The 27,253-nt window shown below is 43.2% G+C and overlaps 1 protein-coding gene across 5 annotated transcripts in view; it reads left to right on the forward strand.

Moving 5' to 3' along the window:
* The window catches only part of GRIP2 (glutamate receptor interacting protein 2), a 166,616-nt gene that overhangs the window by 35,917 nt on the left and 103,446 nt on the right, over positions 1 to 27,253 (forward strand). The window contains exon 1 of one of the 5 annotated variants that reach the window (XM_014605587.3): positions 13,627 to 14,517. The exons of 3 other annotated variants lie outside the window; for them this stretch is intronic. In XM_014605587.3, coding sequence (XP_014461073.1) covers positions 14,478 to 14,517 — 40 coding nt within the window. In that variant the 5' untranslated portion in view covers positions 13,627 to 14,477. Of the gene's footprint in view, positions 1 to 13,626; positions 14,518 to 15,734; positions 15,877 to 27,253 lie in introns of those variants that run through there. One more of the 5 variants, XM_019499698.2, reaches the window with a different exon arrangement.

A 27,253-nucleotide genomic window follows, 5' to 3' on the forward strand; every position in this document is an offset into this window, starting at 1 on the left:
AACAGCAGGTCCCTCAGTCTCTCCTCATAGGGCCTGCCCTGCTGACCCCTGATCATGCAGGTTGCCCTCCTCTGGACCCTCTCCATATTGGCCACATCCCTCCTGAAGTGCGGCGCCCAGAACTGGACGCAGTACTCCAGCTGCGGCCTGACCAGTGCCGCATAGAGGGGGAGGATCTGCTTGAGATGCATCTGTGGATGCACGACAAGGTATGGTTGGTTTTCCTGACCGCGTCCCCACACTGTCGGCCCACGTTCATTGTGGCATCAATAATGACTCCAAGATCCTTTTCTGTCTCAACACTGGCGAGAAGGGAGTTCCCCAGCCTGTAAGTGTGCTGCTGGTTCCTCCTCCCCAGGTGCATTACCCTGCACTTGTCAGTGTTGAACCCCATCCTGTTCTCATCCGCCCACCCCTGTAACCTGTCTAGATCTGCTTGCAGCCTGTTCCTTCCTATTAGCGTACCCACTTCCCCCCACATCTTAGTGTCATCTGCAAACTTGAACAGGGTGCTTTCTACCCCCCCGCCCAAGTCACTGATGAAGACGTTGAATAGTGTTGAATCAACATTTGTTGAATAGATGTTGAATCAACATTTGTTTTACTCTGAAGAGTTTTACCTGTTTGCAGGCAACACGTTCTTAAGGACATTGTGCTGCATCTTATTCCATAAACGATATCTAGTTTTGCATGGGGACATATGGAGAAAGGGGGGAGATAGAGAAAATGGCCCTTGACCAGAACGGAATCGAAAGATTGAGTGTTTTGACCTTTTGATTGCATAAGGCAAATAAAAGAACCAAGATGATACAATCAATGCAAATGCACTTGTTGAAGCATGGCAAGTAGCTTTGATCAGTTTACCTCTAGATTTTTTAACACCAGGCTTTGCACCCTTATCTCCATTGCACCAAGCCATTATTCCCATACTAGCCACAGAAATTGCAAACATTATATTCTTCAGTGCCTTGGCTCAGATGATACTTCTGAAAGAATCACTTTCTTCTAGCACTGAAATGCAGCAATGCTTGTGGTAGAATATATCAGCTGTTTATATAGCTTTGCTATGTGCTATTTAATTAAGGGGAGAAAGGGAAGAAAGCTTAAACGTGCATGGAAAAATCACACAGCCTTGTTAGGAGTACCTAAAATAGAATCAGGAGCATTTGGACCTTCAGGTATCTTATGGTCTGTATTTGAATCAGCATTGCGCTCACATAACACACAGCGCTGCCAACATCAAATCATGTGGCACCATTGATTTTTTTTTTTCTTTCTTGATTATGTTTGATACAAAAACTGACCAAGTCTCACCTAGTTGTGCAGTTCTCCCAGAGGAGGGAAAGCAATACCTATACTAAGTGTAAACTGACGTGTAATGGTGAATGGTGATGTGTAATGGTTGCTTAAGCTGCTTTGTGTAAGTAATATTGCTTTTCTCCTACTGAGCTTTTGCCAGCCTTATTATCATACAGACACTCGTTCCTTCTTCCTGAAGCTCTTTTGCAAAACTTTGCAATCAGCACTCTCCCCATCCCCCCCTTTTTTTTGGTATGTTGAAATGTTTATTAAAAACAAGCCCTGAAAAAATATTTTACATCTGAACTAGTTAATATAGCACCTCGGAGAGAAGGTGTCTGGTGAACTAGAGTACAAATGAAGCCTCATTAAGCAGAAAGTCAATAATTCTGCTGAATACCCTGGCAATTAAATTTCATCTTTATTCGTATGCAGGTCAGGAAGGTTTGGAAGAAGACTGGGAAAGCAAAGCATCCTGGCTTAATGCTATGCAAATTAATGTTAACATGGCGTTTCATTTCTCGTTAATGCATTGTTACACTCTTACTCATTGGGAAGAAACTATGTGACACCTAATAAGACCGATGACCTACTCTCTTATTTTCTCTGTTTGGTTTAGGAATGTGTTTGTTTGAAGATAGTGGAACCAAGAGAAATCTTATGTTTGGAAGATAAGGAGTTTTTATTATGTAAATCCAAGGGAGGGCTGAACTTGGACTCTGCCTAATGATGATACTTGTCCAGAAAACTAATAAACTATGTGTGGGTGTGAGTGTAGGGCTGTGCCTAAACTATTGTTTTCTACTGGATGTAATTAAACCGTCTCTACTTGGGTCACAGGCACAATGCTGCACATAGCTAAAGGAGATGCTACTTAGCTCGAGTAGCAGGGACTTGCCCGTTTCCAAAAAGAGGGTTTCCTGCTGCAGCTTTTAAGTCCCAGATTCCCATGGTGTTCAACACGGGGGACCAGTGTGAAATTTCAGGGGCTGCAACTCTGCTACATAGCCAGGACAGGAGAATTTAAAGCTTCCCTCCAAGGGGAAATGCCAATATTTTGACTTTATCCCCAAATTGGGATAAAAGTTCATGGAGCAAAACTTCTTAAAAGCTTCAATTTGGAGCTGTCAAAATGAAGTGCTGTGACATTTTCAATCAAAATGAAACCCTCTGCTTCCTTTGTGACATGTCCCAGGTTACTTCGTTTTGAATCAGTTTGACATTAAATAGTGTTTTCCAGCAGCACGCTGACTTTTGGGATCTGTAATTTAGAAGCTTGATACCCCTAGTTTTGCATATAACCCATACTTCCCAATTGTACTATGTCTCCCATAAGCCCCTGATCATAACAGACCACGAATCTCATCAGTCAGTGGACAAAAATATAGTGCTTTAAGAAAGCACTTCCAGGGAGTCAGGCCTATAAGAAAGAGACTGGGAGCCTGAGCTGCATATTCCATAATATGATACACAGCAAGGGAAATACAGTTGACTACTTTCCTGAACTGGCAGGAAATATTTCAAGCCTGTTCAAGAAACTGCAGCATTCCCGATTGGCCTAAGCTGACCCAAAATGAAATATTTTCATCTTTCTTAACCAAAATAACAAAACCCCCTCAATTTCTTCAGCAAAATTAAAAATTCTTCATAATGACCACATCAGTTAAGAGACAGGAAGCGTGATAATGTCTTCCCAAAGGTCTAGGCCAGTGATTCTCAACCGGGAGCCTGGGCACCCTGGGGTGCTACCAGATCCTTTGAAGGGAGGTGTAAGGAGATAAGCAGATCAGTGTAGGCTCAGGCTTGTCCCTGCCTGGACAGTCCCCAACCCCCACTGCCCGGCCCCTCTACAAGGAGGTAAGCACTGTAACATATTAATTAGCTTTCAAAACAGGGTGCTACTTAATTCACAAAGTTATGGAGGGATGTCTCGAGTCTAATGAGGGATGCCTTGAGCCCAAAAAGGTTGAGAACCGCAAGTCTATGCAAATGATCCTGTTTATGAATGAATAACAGCCCAGGCAATGTAGCACTTCCCCATCAGCTTGTTTTTTGTGGGTAGCTGCAGTCAAGGTTTATTATCTTTACTGCTGACAGCTCAAACAGGTCACAGATGGGAGGCCGAGCAGGAATTTTGGCTTCATACAAAGAGATCTAATTCCAGCAGGACCGAGTGAGTGTCAGATGACCCTGTTACAGTAATTCAGTTGACTCCTCAGGCTCTAATAAAAGCCAAATGATATAAAATAGCCCCACTCAAAGAGGAGGTGCATGCAAGTTGCAGTTGAAAAGGGAGAGCTGTTTGGAAGGGAGTGGTGGAGCCGAAAGGGGAGACTACTTGAATGAAAGGTGTTAAGCTGTCAGCTGTCCAGGGGTTCAGCCCTCAAATTTCCCTTCATTTTAGAGATGTCTGCGCTGGGCTGTTTTCCTCATTCCAATAAATGTAGCTTATGTGCAAGGTTTTTCTTCTTCTAAATCATCCTTCTGAAGTGGGGCAGGGGACCCAATAATGATTCACTGTTCATACAGACTCTGCAGTGCCCTTATACTTGGTGCAGAGCTAACTAAAAGAGGACATAACCCTTATTTAAGAAGGTGCCAGTTAACAACCCTTGTTCCAAAGCAGTAATGAAATGAATGCTTGGGCACTGAGAAATAAACCGCCCAGAAACAAATGGGCTCTTCCCCACTGAAAACAGGAGATGGCAGAATGGCAAATTGTACCTAGCATGGGGTATGAGATTCTGTCTTCGCAACACACCTCATATACTGGACAGTGTTCAGTTGCTTTGGTGCAGACTGCTTTTGAACGTGAAAAAAACTTGCATTATTTTCACTTAAAGCAAGCACAGATAATGGGAGTGGAAGAACAGAATGCAGCAAAAGGCTACAGGAAACAATACTTAAAAGAAAAGATATTTAAATGAGTAGCTCAGATACTCCGCACACTCACTCGTCCCCATGGGCAGATCTAGAACTTTGAAAAGGGGGTTGCAGATGGTAAGGTGTATCATCATGTATAAAACAACACATTTTTCTTCAGCTAAAAAAACCCCAAGCATTTCTAATAGGCTAGGAGCCTAGGGCTGCATTATTCAGTTTAAGACTGAAGCAAAGACTAATATAACTTCATTGGCATGAGTTAAAAACAATCTGCAGGGTTGTGAAATAGGACCTTCCTTACTAGGAGCAGCTAACAGACAGCAGAATTGCAGATTGGTGGAACTTAAAAAGAACTCTTAAAAAGAAAAGAAGGTCATTAACACTTGTGAAGTGAAGAGTTTAGGAGGGATCAGGTAGATGACAATGAGCCATAAAGTCAATTGACTCCCTCAACACTGCCTGACTAGAAATGCTGCTGCCACTGCCAGGCAGTTGGTTTTAAACTTTGGCTGGAGCAGGAATCGAAGTGGGGTGCAACTGCACCAGAGAACCTGCCCAGGATCTGCCTTATCACCTCCTTTGCTCTCCATGCTCTTTGTGCCACAAGTGGGCTATCACTTGTCTGGTTAGAATCCGGGCCCATCCAAACTAAGCCTACATAAATTTTAAGTGAATCCATTAATACTTTTTTTAATCATGCACCACGATGGCAAGATGCACAAGGACAATATTTATATATTTGGGGCCTAGGTTTTGCATGTTTTTTTTACCTTATTTCCAATATGAATGATTTGTTGTGAGGTCAGACACTGCTTGCCTACCATGAGTTGGAGGCCACCCAAATTTCCTAGCTCCACCACCCCCGTATCATGCACTATATTTTTCATCTGTCTCATAGCAAGGCTCTTAATCTCTACATTCTCTAGCATTCACATGCTTATGCTTATGAACGCCGCATGCTCCCGGAGGCTGGGGGGGTCACCGCAACCGCCCGCAGGTGGTGGCAGCGGTGCTGGTGGAACGGGCATGGCAGCGGGGAGCTCCCGCAGGCAGTCATGGTGGTGTCGGAGGGGTGGGGGATGGCAACACCAACCAGCTGTTGGCAACCACCTGCAGACACCACCAGCAGCGGCAGCCAGCAGTGATCGGGGATTGCCCGCAGATGCTGCCAGCGGTCTTGGCGGTGAGGTGTGGGGGTGGTGAGCAGCGACCTCCCAAAGGTGCCGCCGGCATCGTCAGCAGCATTCTTTGCAGGGGGTGCACATGCACCCACCCCCTATGCATCATCAGTGCTTATACTGATCTCTCTCTCTCTGCAAAGTTGTTTCAGCTTGGGCACTAGGAAGCTGATTTCATCAATGGCCTGAGGCCTTTTTTTATGCCAGATACATCAGCATAAAAGGCCTGTAAAATGCCCATAAAGTCTCACTAAGAAAACCATTGATGAGGGGAGCCTTATATCTTCCCTGGCAGGCACTGAGCCAGTCCCATCTATTCTTCCTACCATTAGCAAAAGTACAAAATTTTGCTACTCAAAACCAGCGAAAGTGAGTGATTCTATCCATCCCGTCTCGCCTATTACTCTGTGTTCTGCGTAAAATAAAGTGTCCCCCATGTCGCCAAAACTTCTGACTCATACTATATTTGTGAGTGGGGTTTTCAATAGCACTGGGCACTGACTTAACTCTGCTTCTATTGAAGCCATGGGGAGTTTTGTATTGACTTCAAGCAGAAAACGTTTAGGTCAAGGCCAAGTGTTTGTGAATGTCTTACCCTGGCACTCTGCTTGGGGATTGGTTTTGGATCACAAAACTCTTGCTGAAGTGGAACCCAGATGTTTTATTCCCTTCCATTGGGAACTTTCTGTAGCTATCTCCATTTCAACTTCTCCTTTATAAAGAGAAAGCTGAGGTACACTTTTACTAGGACCAAAGCCTGACTCTGCTAACAAGAGTCCAGTGTCAGCTCTTCAGGTCCATTTGCAATGTCCCAGGAACTAAAGCACATGTGTTTCACTGCAGCTTACATCTACTGTGTTGTTCCTCCTTTTACAGTACTACCCAGAAGCTCAATTAAGCTACACGCTAGCAAATGCACTAGCACCCACTGGCCACGTCCACACAAGATGCTGACTTCACAGTTGTTACTGTGCAATCATTTAATACTTGCATACACAAGTTAATAAATGGCTGCGTGGTAACTGGTGACACTGCGCAGTACCATCCCTGCACAGCTTCTTGGTGACACTGACTGCGCAGTAGCGTTGTGTCACATTTTGTGCTGTGCGATGCTATTGCGTAGTAGTAACTAGCTACTGCACGGTCAGCATCTCACGTAGATGCGGCTACTCGGTATAGTTTCTACCAGCGTTCCCTCTAAGCTGTGCAGTGTGCATAGCCTCACAGGTGTGCAAGCACAACTGGGACCGCAGCATGAGCGCGCCTGTGCGGCCACGCACTCCACACAACTTAAAGGGAATGTTGGTTTCTACTGTTGTCCAGTGACAGGAACCCAAGAGCTCAGTGTAAACAGTGGACTCTCCATTGGGTATCTCTATGAACAACCAGAAATTACACAACCCAACCTCTGCTGAATCCCGTGTTTACCCTGAATAATTACCTCTGACACACTGTACCAAATGCAGTTTGCACACCAGAGCAGCTAGTAAATCCACAAGGTGTCTTATCTGTTGTCATAGAAGAAAAGCTTTAAATAAAGGTTTATAAATGCAGAAGTTTCCTGGAACCAACGCCTTCCCACTATGTTCTAATCCTGTGGGGAGATGGGTTTTAGAGATCTAGAGTGTGATCAGATTTGGAACCTATTCTTTATAGTTATTGATCCTTGACTTAAGTGATCACCCATTATTCAAATAAAAAGATATTACTGGAGAAGTTGTTCCTGTAACTGAAGATGAAAGCATCCAGAAACCCTGAGAGAGGGGCTTTCAGATTATTTTAGAACTGGTGGTGATATGGTCCTCCGTGCAGGTTTTGCTGTGTCTGCAACTCTATTACAAGAGTTATCTCTTATAATTTGTGATCCTTGGCTCATCTTTGAAACAAACATTTTGCCAAGTTTTATGAAATTGTCTGACAGATTGTGTTGGAATGCAAAGACCCCAAGGGCTTTTATTCCTCTCTGATACAGGGACATGCATGGGTAGGGGAACTGGAATAAAAAGCATCATGAACAAAAGCTCCTCTCTGTCTTGCCTATTTTATGACCCCTGATCTTTGTTTAAAGGGACACCATCAACTTGAATTGTATTTTCTGCCTTTCAAATGTTGTGCCCACTACTATTAAAACTAGCTGTTAGTATTTTTTCTGTTATATTCCCTTCCCTCCCTGCCCCCCGCATTTGACCATTTCATACCATCCCGCCCCATTTCTTTTGTTAGTTATCAGGTGCATTTCCTGTCTTATTCACTAACCTGATGATTTCCTGCTTGCATACTATTCTGGATGGGGTTCTCAGGCATGTTCTTCTCCATGTCTTGCAAAACAAGACGTAAGAAGCTGTGAGGCATGGCGTATGTGAAGACAGGAGGGGAAAAGGGTTGAAAGATGAGTTTCATCATGTGGATAAGCAGTGCCCTTTAATCACCCAAAAAGTGTTTCCTGCTTCAGCTGGGAAACAGAAAAAAAACAACATAAAAAACACCCTAAAATATATTAAAAATATAAGGGTATTGTGCAATTAAGAAATACAGCTAAAAATATGATCTATTTTATTGGTCCACTTCATTTTGAAAGTCTCTTTACAAACCTTTAAACCAGCCATTTTTTCTCATTCGTTTATCTTGATCTGCTAGCAAAGTTTATACATCAGTCTCGTGCCACGAGGAAAGGATCAAGCCAACACAGATTCAATGTTATGGCTTGAATGAAGAGGAAGTAGGGGAGGGGAGGCTGATGTTGGTGGTTGTAGGCCAATTCCATCACGAGTGTAGTGGTGTTCATCCCATGCTGAATTTTATCTCATTTGGGTGTAAACATATTGTGTATATTTTAGGAATGGAAATCGGGTGCCTATGTATGCATGCCATTTAGGCAACAGAAAGGAAATTTCTGTCTCAGTTTTGGAGTGTGGTAAGCAACCCTGGTGACATTCACAATGGACATTAATTGTGGATAGACTACGACTAGTGACTTTTTTTAAAAGGGAAAAAAACCTCGGATACTCTAATTTAGCTTTTGTGGGTTGAATAAGAGTCTATTACCTTAAAGTGCATTCCAGCCTGATTCTGAATGAAATGTATAATCCTAAAACTTCGAAATGCTGGTGTCAGATGGAAGGGCCACTGCAGCTCCCTCTTCTCCTATTAGTCCCTTGGAGGCATCCTATGCTCGCTGGCCTCTTTCCCCCTACCCGCAGATGCAGCCATTGCTATTGGGCAGTGACAGATGGGGATCTCATGGTGGTTTTCTTTCTGAAATGGTTAAGCAGAACAAATGAGCAGCTGTAGTTTTATTCTGCTCTAATGATAAAGGAAATAGATGAGGGTCTTGAAAACCCCTTCAAAAATAGTCTCCGTCTTGGTGCTATAAGAGCTTGTGTGTGTGTGTGAACCAAGGGCCCTAATTGCCTCTTGGATGGGTCAATTTATCTTGCAGTGTCCATTATTGATAATAAATTAGCTTTTAAGGCTGGCTGGTGGAATTTGCTCTTAATGGATAGAGTGATCAAGGAGTTCTTGTTCTCTCGCTCTATGTTTAAATTACTTGGATACAAGACTTCTGCAAAAATCTGGGCTTTTTCTTCTCCGTGTAAGAGACTGAATTAAGTGCACTGCACTTTTTGCCCTAGATGCCCCAAATTCTGGATTTGTTTACTGTAGGGACAAGCCCTCTAGGAAGCCTAGGTCTGACTTTTAGAGTTGAGGGTGCTTATTAATAAAAAAGTGTTGTGTCACAGCGAAGTGGAGCAAATACGGTAGGTTGTGGCTACGAGATAGCGAACCAGCTGACCTCTTCTTAATAAACTAGAGAGTGATGTGTAAAGCTTCCATTCCCATAAAGGCAGCATGAGGGTTGCAGTCTTATCTAAGCTGTTTTATCTGCTCTGTCACCGTAGAAGAGATAACAAAAATCGGTGTTTCCACTTCATGCTCTCAGCTGGGACTGTAGAGGCACAGACTGTGATTGGAGAAACGAAGAGGCGGGGAGAAGGAAATTATATCTTCATTGAAACACAGAATAAAAGTGAAAGTTGAAAGTCCTTGAGCTTTTTCTTCTAAACCAATGGTGGCCAAACTGCGGCTCGCAAGCCGCATGCGGCTCGCCAGCACGGTTCTTGCAGCTCTCCGGGGTTTCTCTGCTGAAGCCCACCCACTTCTCCCCGAGGCAGGGCTGATTACGATACCGGGGGGGGGGCAGCGGTGGTCACCTCCACTCCAGGTCACTCAGCACTGTCTGTTCCCCACCGCTCTCCGGCTTCAGTGGAGGATCAGATGTAGCTCCCAGGGTGAGTAACTCTGGCCACCCCCATTCTAAATCATCCCTAACCCAAAGCAACATTGATTGATTATTGCAAATATATTCATACATGCTTAGAACTTCTGTGTTTTCCTTTTGCCATTTTTTCTGGCTAGTCATTCATTGAACAGCAGCAATTCAGCTGCCTTTTCTAGTGTCTCCTGGGAATTGCTTCTATGGAGTGGCATAAGAGTCTTTTTATATTCTTACAATCATACTGAATGGTCCGAGAGAGACCATTAAAATACTCTGACGTAATGTCCCATGGTGTGTTGGATCATTTACTATGGGCTTCTGCATTCTGTTAAACAAGTATTGTCTCCAGATGGGGCACTGAACTTCAATTCAGCTGGACCCTGTCCGTCACTTTCTGAATGACCCATTCTTTCCCCAGCCTGGTGGTTTGTATAAAGTACATCCTGTAAATGTACAGTGCCAAGCTAATCTAGGTCCTGTTAAACTTGCACTATCTCCCTTGTCTTAAGTTTTTGCGAGCGTTAAATGTAACTAAATGGTGCACTGGTAAAGGATGCCAGTTTGCAGAGGAGGAGGAAAGACCATGAGAAACGACAAAAGCCAGACTTTGGTATGCATCTGTCTGTCTGTATACACCTGATCTAATATTCTTCGCAGAACTGAAACTCCCACAGAAATTGGAAATTTTGGGATGCAAAGAATTCTGTACTGGGCTTAGGTTTTTCTCCTGTGAAAGGGGTTTTTTTTCTGTTTGTTTGGGGTTTTTTTAATTTCTATTAGTCCTAAGTGACTGACTTCCATTTAGCTAAAAGATTCCAACAGGCACCAAGCAGCAGCAAGAACCAGTCAATTTTTAAGTGAGGCCTTTTAGCACATACTTGAAAGCAGGAGTGTTGTTGGACAGCTATTAATTCATGGCGTTCAATCACGGCATTAATGTCAAGAGGTGAAAGAGGATGTATAGATTATTACTTCAAGCCAAATCTCTGCTTACTATTGAACTGGTTTACCCTGCCACAGTTCAGATTGATGCCTCCTCCTAATGTTTTATGTAACTGTATATTTTTGTGTCACACTGTATCATTTTGGCTGCCTGATGCATCTCCATGTGCACAGTCCACCTTTCCCCCTCCCCCCCATCATGAGAGATTCAAGCTGTTGACTTCACCTGGAAAAATATTGCCACCAGAAATTTCAAGCAAGCATAGTGCTTTTGTGCTTTGGCTAGTATCCATAAGTCAGACCTCCTCGCTCTGTCATTTTCCTCCTTTCCCCACATCCTCTCGTGACTGCCTTTTTATTTTAATGATGGCACCTTTTAAACATATCATTGTGCTTACACCTTTAACAAAAATAAAAAGCTATGAACTGTAGATAGTGATGTCCATTTCTTTGCTAGCAGAACAGTACATAATCCTCAAATTAGAGGTTTCTGATTGCATTTGTTCCCTAAGAAGAAAATCTCCAAGTGAAGCCAATGTAATTTTTAGGATTCAATTTCTTCTCTGCAGAAACATTAATAGCAGTGTGAAAAGATTTCTAATTACAAATTTTGACTCAATTACTAATTAAGTCTATTGTCAGACAGAACCACTTTTTTTTTTTTTTACAAACAAATCATGGACTAAAATATCTCTTCCGCGAGTGTGTTTGTTTTACTAATTTTATCTATTGTGTGTAAGTCGTCTGAGCCTGAAACAGTTGAGTTCAAATGGAGGTAAAGACATTACTGCACTTCTGTCTTAGCAGAAAGCTTAGGCCTCCTCTGAAATACAGGTGTGATCACTCAATTATCAAACCCAGAAAGGTCTTGTACCTTGGCCGGTCTACATAAAGTTTGGTAGGGAAACATTTGTTGTCTGTATGCTGTTACCAGCAAAATCCATAATGTAGATGCAGTTATGCTTGTCCTTTTCACCATTATAGCTTATTAAATTTCTGGAATGGCTAGAAATGATACTTGCAGAGGTACTCAGTGGTGGATACAAACAGTGTCTACAATAAGAGAATTTACTTGTACAGTTCAACTAGTAAAGCTTTTCTAGTGTAAAATAGACTCCGGGTGGGATATGGAATGGAAGGAGCTCTAAGTTCACAGCACAATCCTTCAGTGTTGCCAAAAGTGACTTGCTTTGATCCTTCACCTTTGTTGCATGCTGTTGCAGAGAAAGGCAGCATCAAACTGGGACTTATAAACAGAAACATTGTATGCAAGACCTGTAACATCCTTCCCCTCTTGCTCAGCAGTGGTTAGACCTCAGCTAGAGTACTGGGTCTAGTTCTTGGGCACCACACTTCAGTGCGCACTCAGTTAGAGAGACTCCAAAAGAAAGCAACAAAAATCATCAGAGTATAGAACAGGTGGGTCTGTATCATCTCAAGAAGAAAAAAAATTGAGGAGAGACCTGACAGCAGTCTTCAAATATGTAAAAGGTACTGCAAAGGGGAAAGTAAGAAAGTGTTTTCCATCTCCATTGAGCATAGAGCAAGGCATAATTGGCTTAAATGCAGCGAGGGTGATTTAGGTTAGATGTTAAAAAGAGCTAACTGTAAAGATAGTTAAACACTGGAACTCCACCCCACTGTGGTATGGAATCTCCATCACCAAAGACTTTAAAGAGTGGGTTAGACAACTGTCTGTCAAGGTTAGTTTGGGGGTATTTGATCCTGTGTTCAGGCAAATGAACGGGTTGGAGTGCACCCTAAAGCTAGAGACAGAAGTTACACACACATAAACCAGTTTAAGTGATCAGAAAGTGGTTTAAACATGTAACAGAACAGAAGTTCAGTGTACATAAACCAGTTTCAAAATGGCTGAAACTGGCTTAAGATAAACTTGGTTGAAAGTAGTATCAGACTTAACTGATTAGGGTCAAACCAGTGTGTGAAATTTCTGTCCCAGGCTGCATCCTGGTTCAAGTTAAATCAGAATCTCCCATCATGCTTTGCAGCCCTGGGCTGGGCTGGGCTGCCTGTTCCAGTGGAGAAAGGTTGGTGGGGGAGGCAGGGGCTGCCCCCACTAGGCAAATCCTAGCTGGGGTCTGAGGCCGGGGAGGGGGGGTTAAACTTCCCTTCTCCTGAGTACAGAGCTGCCCTGCCCTGCTAAAACCTTGCTGCTGGCTGCCACTGTAAGCTACAAATCCCAGAGGCACCTGGAAGCAGGAAGAGAAACTGATGAGCAACCTGCAGAGTCCTGTCATTGTGATTCTGGACTGCAAATCCCAGAGACCACGGGGACAGCAGGAAGAGGAAGTGAACACACAGCCCATTCTGGCTATGTTGCAGAGTGCCGTGCTCTAGCACCCCCTGGCTTCTAGCTTAGGCCACTGCAGGCGTGTGACTGCATTTCATGAATAAAAAGTGAACGCCTGTCCAGTTGTTCTCAGTTTAATCTGTGTATCTTAGACTAACCTACAAAGACTGAATTGATTCAGCCTTGGGCTTTTTGACTGTCTGTACTTAGCCTAAGAAGCTGTCTTGTTCTGTTTTTTCTGTAGCGGAGTGAGTGGTTTCAGTTTTATAGCAAAGCAGACATTGGGTTGGTATGATAACTCTCTAGTCCAATAACCTCTGTCCTGTAAAGAGCAGTACCAGATGCTGCAGTGTAACACATGCAGCAGCCTATGCCAGGAAACCAAATTAGCTGGGGATCAGTTGATCATGCTTGTACCGATACTTTTGCTCTCCTACAAATACCTCTTTCCTTTTGCCCGTTCTCAATTTCGGGTGTGTATCCAAGGTGTGGGCAAAATACAGAATTCTTAAGATTTGTCCCATCTATTTTAAAACAAAGCAAAAATGTCTCCTGGTCATTCTCTTCTCCGCAGAGTTTAACTGAATAAGAGAAGCATGCAGTGATTGCTAGTCTGCCTTTCCAAGAAGGGGTTAAACTGAGTTTTCAGAAAATGCTGTAGGCAGGACACGAGACTGCAGCTTATTACTCCCTTACACTCTGTATGTGTGCATGTGTTTGGGAGGGAGTATAATGCTTTGACAGCAGCTTGACATTGCCTTGAAAGGTGCTGGAAGCTCTACAAGCATTTGCCAAGGGGGGTGGGGGAGAGGAAAGCGTGTCAAACAATACTGCAGTCACAGCCTGTTCTCCTGCTTGGAAAGGCTGCTGCAACTTGGAGATTTCCATCAGGCTTAGCTGCCATCCAACTTTGCAACTGGGGATTGTGCAGAGAAAGGACTCAGAGTCACAGGAGGGAGCCCCCCACTGCAGCTGGAGCATCGCAAGCTGCTTGCTTTTCTTTTTTTCTTTTTCATGAATTCCCATGTCAAGGAACAAAAGGGCAAATACACTGCCTGAACGGGATGATGGCTGCACTCCACCAATGTGGTACAAGTTGGAGTATCACTGGGAATGAAGTGCCTGCCTCACATTTGCTGCATCTGCCAGAGAGTCAGGGTTTAAGTTGCCACTGCTCCTTAACCAGCTGCCCCTTTTAATCATTACCTTTACAACTTTTGCCCCACATTGCCTGGTGGTTGGTCAGTCTGGCAGATCTGATGCTGGATTTTTAAGAACAGCTAAAGATCTTTTAGCCTCAGGCGTTCTCTCATTTTCAAACAAGAGCAGAGCTTGAGAATCTGGTTTCTCAAACATCTATTCTTATTTTTTAAAGACGGTGCAACATTTTGGGATCCTCGCAGAGTGGTGTCAATTGGACTTATTTTCCTTTTAAGTGGAGGAGCACAGAGTGCTTTGTAACCCTGCTCTGTTGTGGGAGACAGCCTGAAAGTGAGCTGGCTGTAAAGTGATTCCAGTGCAGCCAGGGGAGAGAGAGAAAGGAGCTGGTATTGCAATTAGCTGAATGCTTTGATAGATAATAGCGGACATGCTTTGTGGACTGAAAAAGGATTTACAGTCAGATTTTGGTGAGTGAGCCTGTATTTTTCCCTCTATTAGTGTACTTCCTTTTTTACTCTTCATTGTTTTCAGTTTTCTTTCTTTTGGTCACTGTAAATCCAAGTAGCATGTTTGTGTGCTACTCTCATGCGTGTGTTCAGATCCAAATCTTGGTGTCTATGCTATGTTTTAATTGCTTTTATAAAATGTGCCTTTACTCCCATGGAAAGAATTTCCACTGGAGAGTCCCCTTCATACTGCTTTGCCTCTCCTCTTTCACCTTATAGCTGCCTGCAGGCTGCGTGGTGGAGGGTCTGCTTGCAAGTCACCCAAAATACTACAGAAGACCTTCTAATGTTTCCTGAAAGCTTACATGCAGCTTTTTTCGAAGGTCTGTTTTAAAGATCAGTGTATAAAAAGGCTGAGCAGTCGGTGGGAGTGGGGGAAGCTTGGGGGTGTGTGTGGATGTGTTCTAGGAAAAGGATCGGCTAAATGCTGCTAGACTTCTGACATTGTTCCCCAGCACAAGTTTAATCCGCTATTACACAGTATACCATAAAGGTCTTGGCTCCCACTAGAAAACTGCCAGCATGACAAGAAGGTAGGCTGTGTGGAGATGCAGGGCTGAGCTCTGAACAATGAATGTGGATCAGACACAGTTCCTTTATTCCCAATATTCCTGTGTGCTGAGAAAAGGTTTAAGGGCACCTTTGAGGGAGGTTATGGACACAAAAAGGCTGCCACAGGGCCTTTTAGAACAAATGGTATTAGAAATATAACCGGAGTAAAATATGAGAGCCCTCTTTGGCTGTTGCGTGCTCCATCCCTGCTTATTGCAGCTTTCACTTAGAGCATATACTGCAGGAAGTTTGCTTTCCTCTTTGATGGAAGCTGCCTGCTCTGAAAACAAAGATATCACAGCGGTTTCTGAATCGATTGGCATGGCTTGAAGCTGATTAGTGGAATGTGCTTTGTCCTCCACCTTGCCCTGCCTGTGCCTGAGCAAACCAGACCCAGGAAGAAACATTCGAAAAATGTGGGATCTCCAACAAATCTGTACCAGATACTTGAACTGGGTCTTCCTAATGGGAAAAACAAGCCAGTATAGCCTGTTTAAGCAATGTTTAATTAATGACAGAGATGTTTGCTTAGGCACAGATGTCTACCTTATTGTGCTGGTACAGTTTTTCAAGTGGACTGAGGTGTCTCGTGCGGCAGGGAGTTTCTGAGCGGGTGATCTAATGCTGCAAGAATGTAGGCATTCAGTGAAGAGATTTCAAAAGACAACTTGGCAGGACCCCCATTGGCTTGAGAGCTGGGAATGAGATACAGGACATGCTACCTCTGTTCCTGATTGTGATCTAGTGATCTGCAGAGGCTACCTATGGGTGAGTACTGTGTCCAGTTCTGGGCGCCGCACTTCAAGAAGGATGCGGAGAAGCCTGAGAGAGTCCAGGGAAGAGTCACTTGTGTGATTAGAGGCCTGATGAACGAGCCATATGAGAAAAGGCTGAGTGGGTTACGGGACTGTTTAGCTTAGAAAAGAGAAGACTTTGGGGGGACTTGGTGACAGCATACAAATATATCAGGGGTGAGCATCAGGGGCTAGGCAAACAACTCTTCACTAAAGCGCCCCAGGGGAAAACCAGAAGCAACAGTCATAAACTCCTAGAAGAAGGTTTCAGATGGGATATAAGGAAACACTTCTTCACAGTTTGTGTGACCAGACTCTGGAATAGACTCCCAGAGGTGGTGGCACAAACACCTACCCTGGAGATCTTCCAAAGGAGACTGAACGCACACCTTGCTGGGGTTATTTGACCCCAGCAGCCTTTCCTACCCAGAGCAGCAGGGCTGGACACAATGATCTCACGAGGATCCTTCCAGCCCTAAACTTCTGTGAGTGTTTTGTAGGATACAGGAAAAGTTGCCTCTGAGGAACTGGATTGAGTCACCTATGACAGTTGGCACTAATTCACTAACTGCTGGTGCAACGTGACATCTCCTTGCTGTGGGAAGTGAATGTTAGATCCTTGTTTCTTAAACAGTGGAATAGTACTGCCTGCACTAAAAACCAGACTCTGTTAGACAAGGCTGCAATGGGCTAATCAACCTGTGTGTGTAGCTTTGCCATCTTTACAAGGAGGCAGTGTATCACAGAGTGTGGGTTCCAGAAGCTTAATTAACTGAGAAATAAAAATTAAACTTCTATCGTGCTCAACAAGTTTCTTCCAGGTTGCACCTAGCAGCACACCATGGCTGGGTGTCTTGGATCAACCTTAGACTCGGAGAAACCATCTCTTCTATGATTACCTAGAAAATTATGACTTTCTTTTACTACAGCTAAATTAACCATCAGCGAAGGAGAAGTGGGACTGTCTTGTCGCCTACATTTCTTTCTTCCAGCCTTTTTAGCTACCCTACGTAAGCCTGAGTAGCACTTGGAGGATTTTAGTGTCTCTACACTATTTTAATGACAAATTAGATATGGTAGTTAACATAAATTTTTGGTCATTCAAATGTGTTTTTAATAAGATCTTCCCCTATTAAAAATATTTTTAATTTTACTTTCTGACAAATTCCCTGTCCTTATGTGGAGGGCATCTGAGAAGAAAACACATGTCTTTATACAACCAGTTTTTAAAGTGACTTGAGTTAACATTATAAAGCCAGTGGGCAAGCCTCAATGACAGGTGGTTCATTCTGGACCACATGAGTTTCCAGAACTCTCAGGCCAACCCTTCTGTTGTCTCCCTGGTTATTTTAGAAAGGGTCTCAGTAGGTTGTTCTCATGTTATGGTATTTTTCTTGAAAATGTTATTCCAGTCAGGACCAGGAAATGCATAGCAGCACAGGAACAAAACCCACTTTCAAGGGGAAGGTTTAGGGTTACTTATTTATCTGAACCAACTCATCATCTCCTCCCCCATCACATAACAGACTATTTCCAAGTTCCATCATTTAGCAAGTGTAAGGTGGGAGAGAAAAGCCTTAGCTATTTGCACCGTACACAACCAGTAGCCTAACACATCACCAGTTTGTTCTGCTTTTAGTTTGGGGTTCCTGTGTTTGAATTGCTTTTTTTCCTGCAATTCCACATGCTCGCTGTGGGGGGTCCTCCTAACCCCTGTGGGGTCGATGCTATCCAGTCGAGTTTGCAAGACTGGGACCCTCCTGAAACAATTTGGCTAGGGACAGAAGTTACACATAAACCGGTTCAAGAGATCAGAAACTGGTTTAAACCTGTAACAGAACAGAAGCTCAGTGCACATAAACCAGTTTCAAAATGGCTGAAACTAGTTTAAGATAAACCTGGTTGACTATAGTATCAGACTTAACTGATTTGGGTCAAACTGGTTTATGAAACATCTGTCTTAGATTCCTTCCTGGTTCAAGTTAAATCAGAGTCCTCCAGCATCCCAGCATGCTTTGCAGCTCTGGGCTATGCTGTCTGCTCCATAGAGCAGGGCTGTCCTTACCTCTCTGCTCCCTAGCCAGAGCAGTGAGGGCTGGCTCACTGGCCTCACTGGCTGGCTCACTGCTGCCCGCCCCCCCAGCAAACCCCCGCTGGGGCCAGGGGCTAGGGAGGGAGGTTAAACTCGCCTTCCCCCAAGTACAGAGCTGCCCTGCCCTGCTGGATGACTTAGTGCTGGCTGCAACTGTGATGAGGAAGAGGAAGTGATGAGCAACCCTGCAGAGTCCTGCTGCTGTGTTTCTGGACTGCAAATCCCATTGCAGAATTGGCATGACAGAATGAGAATGAGCTTTAATGCCAGTCAGAATTCCTAGCTACAACCTGATTGCAGACTTGACCAGTGAGAGAAGAGATCCAACTTAGGAAAGCCTCATTAGGACTGTTTGCAACACTGGCAATTAGATGAAATCTTGTGTGGACATGGTAATTTACTGAGGAATGATGTAGAGAAGAAAATCCAGAAGGCATGATGCTCGTTAGGATGTCTGTCTCCATTCTTTCTGTCATTGGAGATCCTATTTGTAGTACTTGTGAAAATTATTGGATAGATGTCCTTCATACTAAAATCCTCCACATACAGGAACGATGGCAACCTTCCCTTCACAATTTCCAAACAGTCAGCTTCAGTCCCCATCTGTAGGGATGTCTGTGGCAGTGTTGGCTATCAAGACTGTTTTTCTAATAAGTCTTCGACTTCCCTGCTTGAGGTGCCAACCCTGGTTCCCCAGAGGTGGTGGATTTTCATATGGAAACTTTGAGATGACCAAGTTGCTGCATGCACTAAACACCCAGCAGGTAGCAATGACTTTGGGGTCTCTTCTAGCTCATGCCAAGCATTCATCATGAGCTCTGCCTTCTATTAGAAATCTCCTAAATTATTTGGACCCTAATCCTCTTTTTTTCCCCTGCATGTTATCTTGTAGTTCATGACTGACTTTACAGCTGTGTAACAACAGAGTGCTGCATTGAATATATAAAATCAGCCATGAAAAACAAGATTGCTTAGGACCATTAAACAGGAAACCTCTGAGCCTTTGCAACCAAGAAAGTGGTGGCTCTAATGTGGAATATGTTGTAACAGTCTCTGGGTTTTATGAGATATCCATAAGGGGACATGAGGAAATTCTTATAGTTTCTAGATGGAGTAATTTTATCTTGCTTAATTTTTTTTTCACAGCGGTATTGTTGAATGTAGCTCCTATTCTTTTGATATCCTTCAAGCTTCTTAAAGTGCAGGTTGGTTTTGCATAAGTGACAGAAGAGAAAGATGAGATACAAAACTCTTTCATTTAAGAGATTACAGGCATCTTCACCACATCATTTGGGGTTCTATGCTAAGCAAGGTGGTCTTTTATTTGGGATTTTCTGGACCTGAAAGAAGAGGTTTTGCTTTGCCAAATGTCAGTCACTCATTGTAGACAAGCTCATTCCTGTTAGCATATAAAGTGGAATTGAGTTATAGCTTTGTTGCAGAGATGGCCCATTTCAGTTGGAAACTGCTGTTTATCGTACAAAATATGCAAAGCAATTAGATTCCTTTCCCACCCTTTACCACAGGCTTTCCAAATAGGTTGGCCTTATTTTCTTCCTTTCTCCTCCTTTACTCAATGTACACAGCAGGCCCTGTACACTTTTGGAGCTCAGTCCTGTTCTAAGTCCTCTGGGAGAGAGACACTGTTCCTGTATCAGGATCATTATAGTTAGAATTCCCTTAGCACTCTTTAGCATTAGTAGTGGCAGCATTTATGTTGTTGGAATGCCAGCAACACATATCCAGGGTCCAGTTTCTACATCCCAAAGTTCACTTTCCTGTCCAGGCAGTAAAATAAATGTTTTACCTACAAATGGAATAGGTGCACTGTGGTATTCTTTTGACTAAGACATCCAAGAAGGTCCAGTTTCATTCAAGATGTACTATGTACTACTCTCCATTAGGCCAGAAGGAGCCAGTTAATTTGGTAGTAAAGGAGCCAGTGATGGCTGCAATGCAAAAAAGCACTTAATAGTTAAGGCCCTGGTCTGTAAATGCTTCAGCAGATGCATAAAGTATTTAAATTATCCCACTGATTTATATGTCAGATTAAGTCTTTGTAGTTTGGAGATCCCTAGGCTTCCTAATTTATATGTCTCTGCCCAGGGCAGTGGTTTAGTTGCTCAGGAGCAGACTGTTCACATAGGACGTTAAGAAATCCTGATTCTACGCCGAGAACCTCCTCTTGAAGATACTTGACCTGAAGACACTTGACAGACTGATTCTGATTAGTTTGTTATTTCATTATTCCCCTCGTGATGGTAAAATAGCATTTTTATGAATTATTCTGAATGTTCTTAACTTCCTAATTAAGAACGTGTGATTTTGAATTCACTTTGATAACTTTAGAGACATAATAAAAATAATACAGGAGTGAAATACCCTTTCTTTCTGTTCCCATCAACTACTACCTCCAATTTTTTTTTTATTGTTTTAATCAGAATCTTTTATTTTTTTTGCCCATGTGTTTTTTGTTCAAGGATCTGGTAATTATATACTTGGGGATGAAGGCTTTTGAAAAGCATCTTTCCCAGCAATTTTCAGCTGGAGATGTGGATAAAAATATCTCCCCAGTTTTTATCAGAAATGTTTTCAGTAATGTGCAGTTAGGAGCTGTGCCTTCATTCAATTCATCCTGGAAGAATTTGCTTCACAGGGAAATTCATTTCCTAGATGCTGTAGATGCCAACATAGTTGGCAGCTGCAGGATTTTGCAAAGAGACCAGAAATGAAAATTGCTGTGAAACAAATTGTGCCTACACCTGGAAACCATGAAAGGATAGGATATCATTTTTTTTTCATAAATCACTGTTAATTTGCTTTGCATATCTCTTCCCAAAATGGCCTCGCAAAAGCTATTTAGCATCATCAAGATGTGAGGAGATGATCCCATTTAATCATGCCTTGCAACAGATCTGCTTCTTATTGTGCAAGTTCATGAAATGATGCAAGAAAGGTGAAACGAGTTGTTATTTTCTGCACAGAAGGGACTGTGGCTTCCCATCTTAAATTAATAATTATTACCATCTCGGTAAATCCAAATTAGATTGTCAGTTAAGAGCCGTTTTGGTCAGGGAAATACTGGAGTTAAGGTCAGACTGCATAGGGACAGAAAAACGTAAGTTAAAAGATTCCTAGCCCAGAGGGGAGCAGTACATTGTACCACAGGGCACTGGGCATGAAAAACTGTCAGTGTATTGAATTTTTTGGATCTCATTGATGATCATGGGCTGAGATAGTGGGTTGTGCCCTTCCACTAGTAACAATTCATAGAGACCTCTTTAGCCTTCTAGCGTTCTAGGAACATAGGGGTGGAAGGGACCACCTGAGCCATTGAGTCCTTTCCTCTTCATTTGCAGGTGATCGTTAACCAAAATACATCTCCCAAATCTCCGCTTTGAGCCCTTTCCCCCAACACAAGGAACAATACCCGAAACACTGAGAAAGACACTGCTAATGCCCTGCCGCTGCAACAACATTGGTAATACCTTGATTTCTGTGTGACCACTGCTGGATATCTCTTGCTTCAGGTCTGGTTGCTTTTAAGGGCTAGGAAGAAATTCCCTCTCCATTCTGAAAATATTACAAGTTTTTGACTTTTCTTATCTTTTTCTAAGGTGTTGGACATTGGCCCCAGCTAGATATGGGAACTTGGCTGGATGCACTAAACCTCTGAAGGATAATTTAAAAACCTCTCAAGTGCCTCTCTGGTGGCTCTTGCTCATACGCTCAGAGTTAAACCAATTGCCAAATCCAGGGTCAAGAAGGATTTTTTCCTTCGGGTCAGACTGACATGAATATTGCCTTTCTCAGTAGGGTGAGGCATGGCCATCTTGCCAGGATAATTTGAGCATATTTTATCCTGACTAATGTTCTGCCATTGCAGTAGCAAGGCTGTGGCTGTGGCCTTGTGTCTCCTGCTCTTTACTGGTTGGCACTTTGGTAGGTATTTTTACAGGGTATTTCAGGGATCACGGTGTATGAGAGGGATGGGAGTAGACGTTCCTACGGCCTTTTTGGGTTCCCTGCCCATGCAAAGTGCAGGATATGCCTACCCAGTCCCATAGTCCATCCAGGGAACCAGTGTGTAGGGGAGTTTCCTCCATCCTCCATCTCCCAAGTAATGGATTTGCAAAGCTAACATCTGGGAAAATGTACTAAGTAAGACACGTGACAGGAGAACTCTTGCCTTCTATTTAATGTAAATCCCATGTTAATCTTGTGATCCATCACTTTCCAAGCCACTCTGGCCAATTAACCGAATGCATGTTTAAAAGTAACCTCTCAAGCTGCTGGCACCAGCCAGTTCTGTCTTCCTGCACTTAAGCACCCCTTCCTCTACGTTGAAGTGGTTCTGCTGAGTATGTCTATCACTGTCATCAGGGCCATAGCATCAAGTCATTCACTCTAGGGCTCTGACTGCTGCCAGGGTTTGCAAACTAAGCAGCTGCAGTAATGGATGGGGGAGGGAATGGGAAGGAATTAGACTGAGTGAATTATTTTTGAATAAAATCCTTGTTCTAACTTGCCTCTGTGATCTTCCCTTAACATTCAAGCATGCTAGGCAGAGGGATCCGGCCAATTCACTGAAGGGGCAATAAGCGCTCTCCTCAGAAATTGTGGAAGCCAAGCTTTTTCAAAGTCTGCAAGCTCAGGCATTTGCTACACCAGCTTTCTCTCCTTTTAAGAGTCACTTTATCAGTCAGCACCTGCCTGTAGCAGTACCACAAACCATAATAGGCAATTAGCTCGTAGCAGATGTATGTGACGTTGCATTTTATGAGCAAACAATCACGTGTTTAATCATTAAATGGATCTGCTGTATCTAATGTTCATGGGGGCTGTTCTGTCTCCCTCCTTGCTCTCGAGTTACACCAGTGAAATGAATGGAACTGCACCAGTGTAAAACTGGCGTGAGTGAAGCATTCATTTGACAGAAGATCTAGGTTTACTATAGATGAAGGGATGCAAAGTCCCACAGGTCCTTAACAGTGGTAGCGCTCTGATGCCCTCAGAGCCCATCGAAAAGCTGGGATAATGTGAGCAAAGGAAACGTTTAATGGCTCTCTCTTTTTCTGTTTGGGAGATGCTCTATATAGGTGCCTGCATAACCCCACATCACTGCGATTTGTCTTCATGGCTCTGCCCCATATGGGTATCAAGAGTCTGGGGAGGATTTATGCAGCCTTTCCTAGGATGTTTTAAAATGTGGATGTAATTGAGCCATTTCATGTTAGAAGTCAGTTACCGGCGTATACTATACTAGACAAACGTGCATCTATTATACGCTTGATGGAACTCAGTGTTTTTAATTTTTATTAACATGTAAGTATCTTGTTGAATCTAAATTAAGTACATATTTGGGAACCATCATCTGGAGCATTACACTTAATGGCGTGTGTTGTAGAATATCATGGGAGTTTCCTGTCTTCAAAACTCTGGCAGCTAAGTTTCCCTTGAATTCATCCCCAGCCATTACCTTGTCTAAGTCCATAAGCCACCCAAACTCATCATTTCAGAAACAAATAAGGTCTTTCCAAAAGCATGACACCAAAAAGCCATTAAAGAAAGTTGCTCTAAGTCTTCATTTTCAGTAGGTATGGAGCTGGTGCAGCTGAGTGAAGATGCTTCTGTATGAAGCAGAAGCTAATCTGACCGGTTCAGTGAAGGTTTGGTGGCACATGTACAACAGAATAACACTCACCCTTATTCTGTACTAGGGCTGCATGAAGTGTTCTCCAGAAGGAGTTTGTTTTAGATGGATCTGGCTGGAGCCATAAACAAAAAAAAAAATGTTTTTGGAGGGACCTGGACAGTCTCTGTCACATGGAAGAAAGACTGCTCTCTGCCTTCTTCCTGTGGGCACCTTTCTGAACCAGATTGCCCCTGCTACAGATCCTTCTCCCTTGTCAGGCCACAAGTAGGGCCACAGGCCTCTTGTTGATCCTAAAAAAAAAACTTTACAGCAGTGCTTCTCAACCTTTCTGGATTCAGGACAACTCTTCATAACCCCCTTTAATTTAGCAGCATGCCAGCTGAGAACCACTGCCTCAGCTTATCTCAGTGGTTTTCAGTGAGAGTGATGCTGCCATAGCCAGGTGGAAGACCCCCTACCATGCAGCTGTTTTCAGGAGGAGCTTGGCAGGTTGGACCAGGGTGGACTGCAGCCAGGACAGGTGTGCCTGGCAGCTTTAGACAACTGGGCTGTGTCCAAGGCACCCAGGGCAGTGCCACTTGGCCACCTTTGCTGCAACACCATGAGGACCTGTAGCACCACGGTTGAGAACCCCTGTCACAGTATGTGGGAGATGAGCTGTCAGCAAGTTACTAGTGGTATGAAAACCAGGAGTGCTGCCAGCAGGGTTATCTGGTTTGCCATTTTTTGATGGGTAGTATAGGGGGAATATTGGTAGAAATAAAGGGACTATTGCATAAGCTTCATGCCTGCCTTATGGATGTCTTGGATGAGGTGTCTTAGTTTCATTTTTTCCAGAAGAAGTGGAAAAGCTGGGTTTCCTCCAACCTGCATTTTGTGCGGTGGAAGCTGAAGATTTGAAACGGAGAGAAAATCTCAAAGGAAAACTTGACCAACATGGAGCCCGAGTCCCACAAACCGCAGTATTTCAGTGCAAAGCCATATGCCTCTCTACGTTTGCTGCAAGGTTCCCAAACAGTAGAGCGCTGCTTTAAATAGCATGTCCGGACTCTAACCAGAATGCTTTGATTTGCTTTGTTGGGACTATTTTGCACAGGCCTTACTTGGGGCTGGATTCATCGGTACCTCTGATTGCTGTACCTCACCGTGGTAATACAAAGCTACTAAGTCCAGAGCAGTGAGTCAATTATGCTAGGCTTACAGCTGCCTCGTGTCATGGGATCTAAGCAACTAGAGCATATTGGCAACTCTAAGCCTGTTGTGAGCTCAGAAGGTTACATCCCTGTCCTGTACAGTGCTGAGCAAAATCATGTACATGTCAAACAAATGTAAGCTTTGAAACTCAACTTGCATTTCATTTTTCTGTGCCTTTTAAAATCTACCATTCCCAGATGTTTTTAATTCCACCTGGCCCACCCCTTCATTTTAAGACGGCCACTTGTTTGAGTGTTCTTCACTTGCTCAACAAGAAGCTTATTCCATCTATCGAACAGCTCCTGGGAATCCTCCTGATGCAGCATGAAGATGAAAGGATCTCAGATATATCCATGGACCATTGCATAATGGATGGTTTGTATGCCAAAGTCTAAAATCTACATATGTTCAGAACAAGCGTGAAGCAGTAACATCTGCATATATTCCTACGCAGAGGCTTTTACCACATGAATGAATAATCCATCTCCAACGATTCAGTATTTACTTAACACTGTGAGAATTAAATCTTAGTAAGATTTAGTAGAGCTTCAGAGACAAGTTAGAAGCAGACCTAAACACAGCACAAGAACTTTTTACCTTTGAAGTTAATACCTTTCTGCAACCTCTTCCCCGTTTCTCACCTCCTGCTGGCTTTTAAGCTCATGGCATCAAAATCCAGTCTAAAGCTTATTTAAAGCACCTGAATTTCAACCTATTGCATTAAATTTCTTCCATGTGATGCAAGTTACAATATCAAGTGACTGTCTTTCCAGGCACATGTAACCTTAATATTTCCCAAGCCCTTTTTGTTTGTAATTGGAGCAAAGTGTAAAGCTGGGGATTGCTCTATTCTCATCTAGCCTATGAACCAATTTTAGCATAGCTAAATACAGATCAAAGCGGTGGGTACTGGAATAGGTTATCAGCCTGTAGAGAGACCTTTTCTGCAAGGAATGGTAAAGCCCCCAGTTTGGCTTGGTTTTGTTTTCTACTATTGTCATTTCCTCTCCCTCCATAAGTACAGCATCCCTCTGCCTGCTTCTGCCTTCTGCCAGTTGCTCAGAAATCCTTCCCGTAACGTTGTCCACGTAGGCAGTCCATTACGTAATACTTGTGCACCTGGCTTTACATGTACCAAGACGACCCTACCCAACAATAGCCCAAGTGCTGTGATTTTCATTACTGCAGACAGTCTAGCTGCGCTGATAAGATCAGTCCAATAACAAGTGGTGTCTCGGACTGCTTTGATATCCGCTTCTCATCATTCATTTGATTTTTCTTTTTCATCCCAGGGCTGATGGCTTTCATTATTTTAAAAGTTTTTATACGTATCTGTTCTCTCATTTCCCCCCTCCCCCAGCCCCTCACCCACACTTTTATTAAAAGGCTTTGCATTTAAGTGCAATTTCTGTTTCTCATTTGTCACGTATTTTTCCTCTTAGTATTGAGATTGTCAGATGACTCAGGTCCCAGCATACATCTTAAACTCCATGGACCTGACCCAATCTGACCTCTGATTTCAGTCTACATTTCGTTTTCAGAACTTTTGTCTCCAGCCTACTTGGTCTCTTAATTTTGGGGTAAACCCAATGTTTTGAAAAGTGCTGTAAGGCTGCACTAAGCCAGGCACAGCATAGTCGGTGGTAATATAACCTTCCACACTAGAGCTCTGCTGTATTGTTGGATTTTTCTGGAATTTATGTCATAAGGTATATCAAACTGTTTTGTTGCCCTGCGGTGTTTGTTAATGGGTATGGGGTGAGCAGAGGCCAATGGGAGAACTGGGGTGAAAGTCACTAAAGTATACTGTTTTTACCTTCCTCTTTATCTGAAAGTTACTATTTCTAACACTTCATGAATTCAGGTTTTCCTGAGATTGGTTTACCACACTTGGTTAAACCCCAAATAGCATGCAGTAAATTTAGCACAGGAACTAAAACTTTATGTACGCTCTTGGGAACACTTATATTATGTGGGTAGCATGCTCACTCTGAGACGTACTATAGGCGTAAAACAAGAAAACTGTATTATGATTTTAATGTCCCTCTTAAAAATAAATTACCAAGCTGCAAGTGTACATTGTTTGCTGTAAATGTCTCAACTTTCCTCTCCTCAGAGTTCTCCAACTTTTCTCTCAGCACTTTCCACTGCGCTATATATGAGAATGAAAGATGGGCCTAATTCAGCTTTCTCCAACCCTCCCCTGCAGCTGTATTGAGCTTGATGACGTTGCTTAGGTGTACTTCAGATCCAAATTGGGTCTTCAGCATAGTTTTTGGGTATCTACTGAATGTACCTTGTTGTTGTTGTTGTCGTTTCATGCTCTAGATTTTTCTTTTCCTTTTTTTTTTTTTTTTGTGGGGGGATGTGTATGTGTATGTGAGTTGAGTGCATGTTCTAGTTTTCCAG

The sequence above is a fragment of the Alligator mississippiensis genome, chromosome 12 (assembly GCF_030867095.1).
Source record: "Alligator mississippiensis isolate rAllMis1 chromosome 12, rAllMis1, whole genome shotgun sequence".
Taxonomy (NCBI): Eukaryota; Metazoa; Chordata; order Crocodylia; family Alligatoridae; genus Alligator; species Alligator mississippiensis.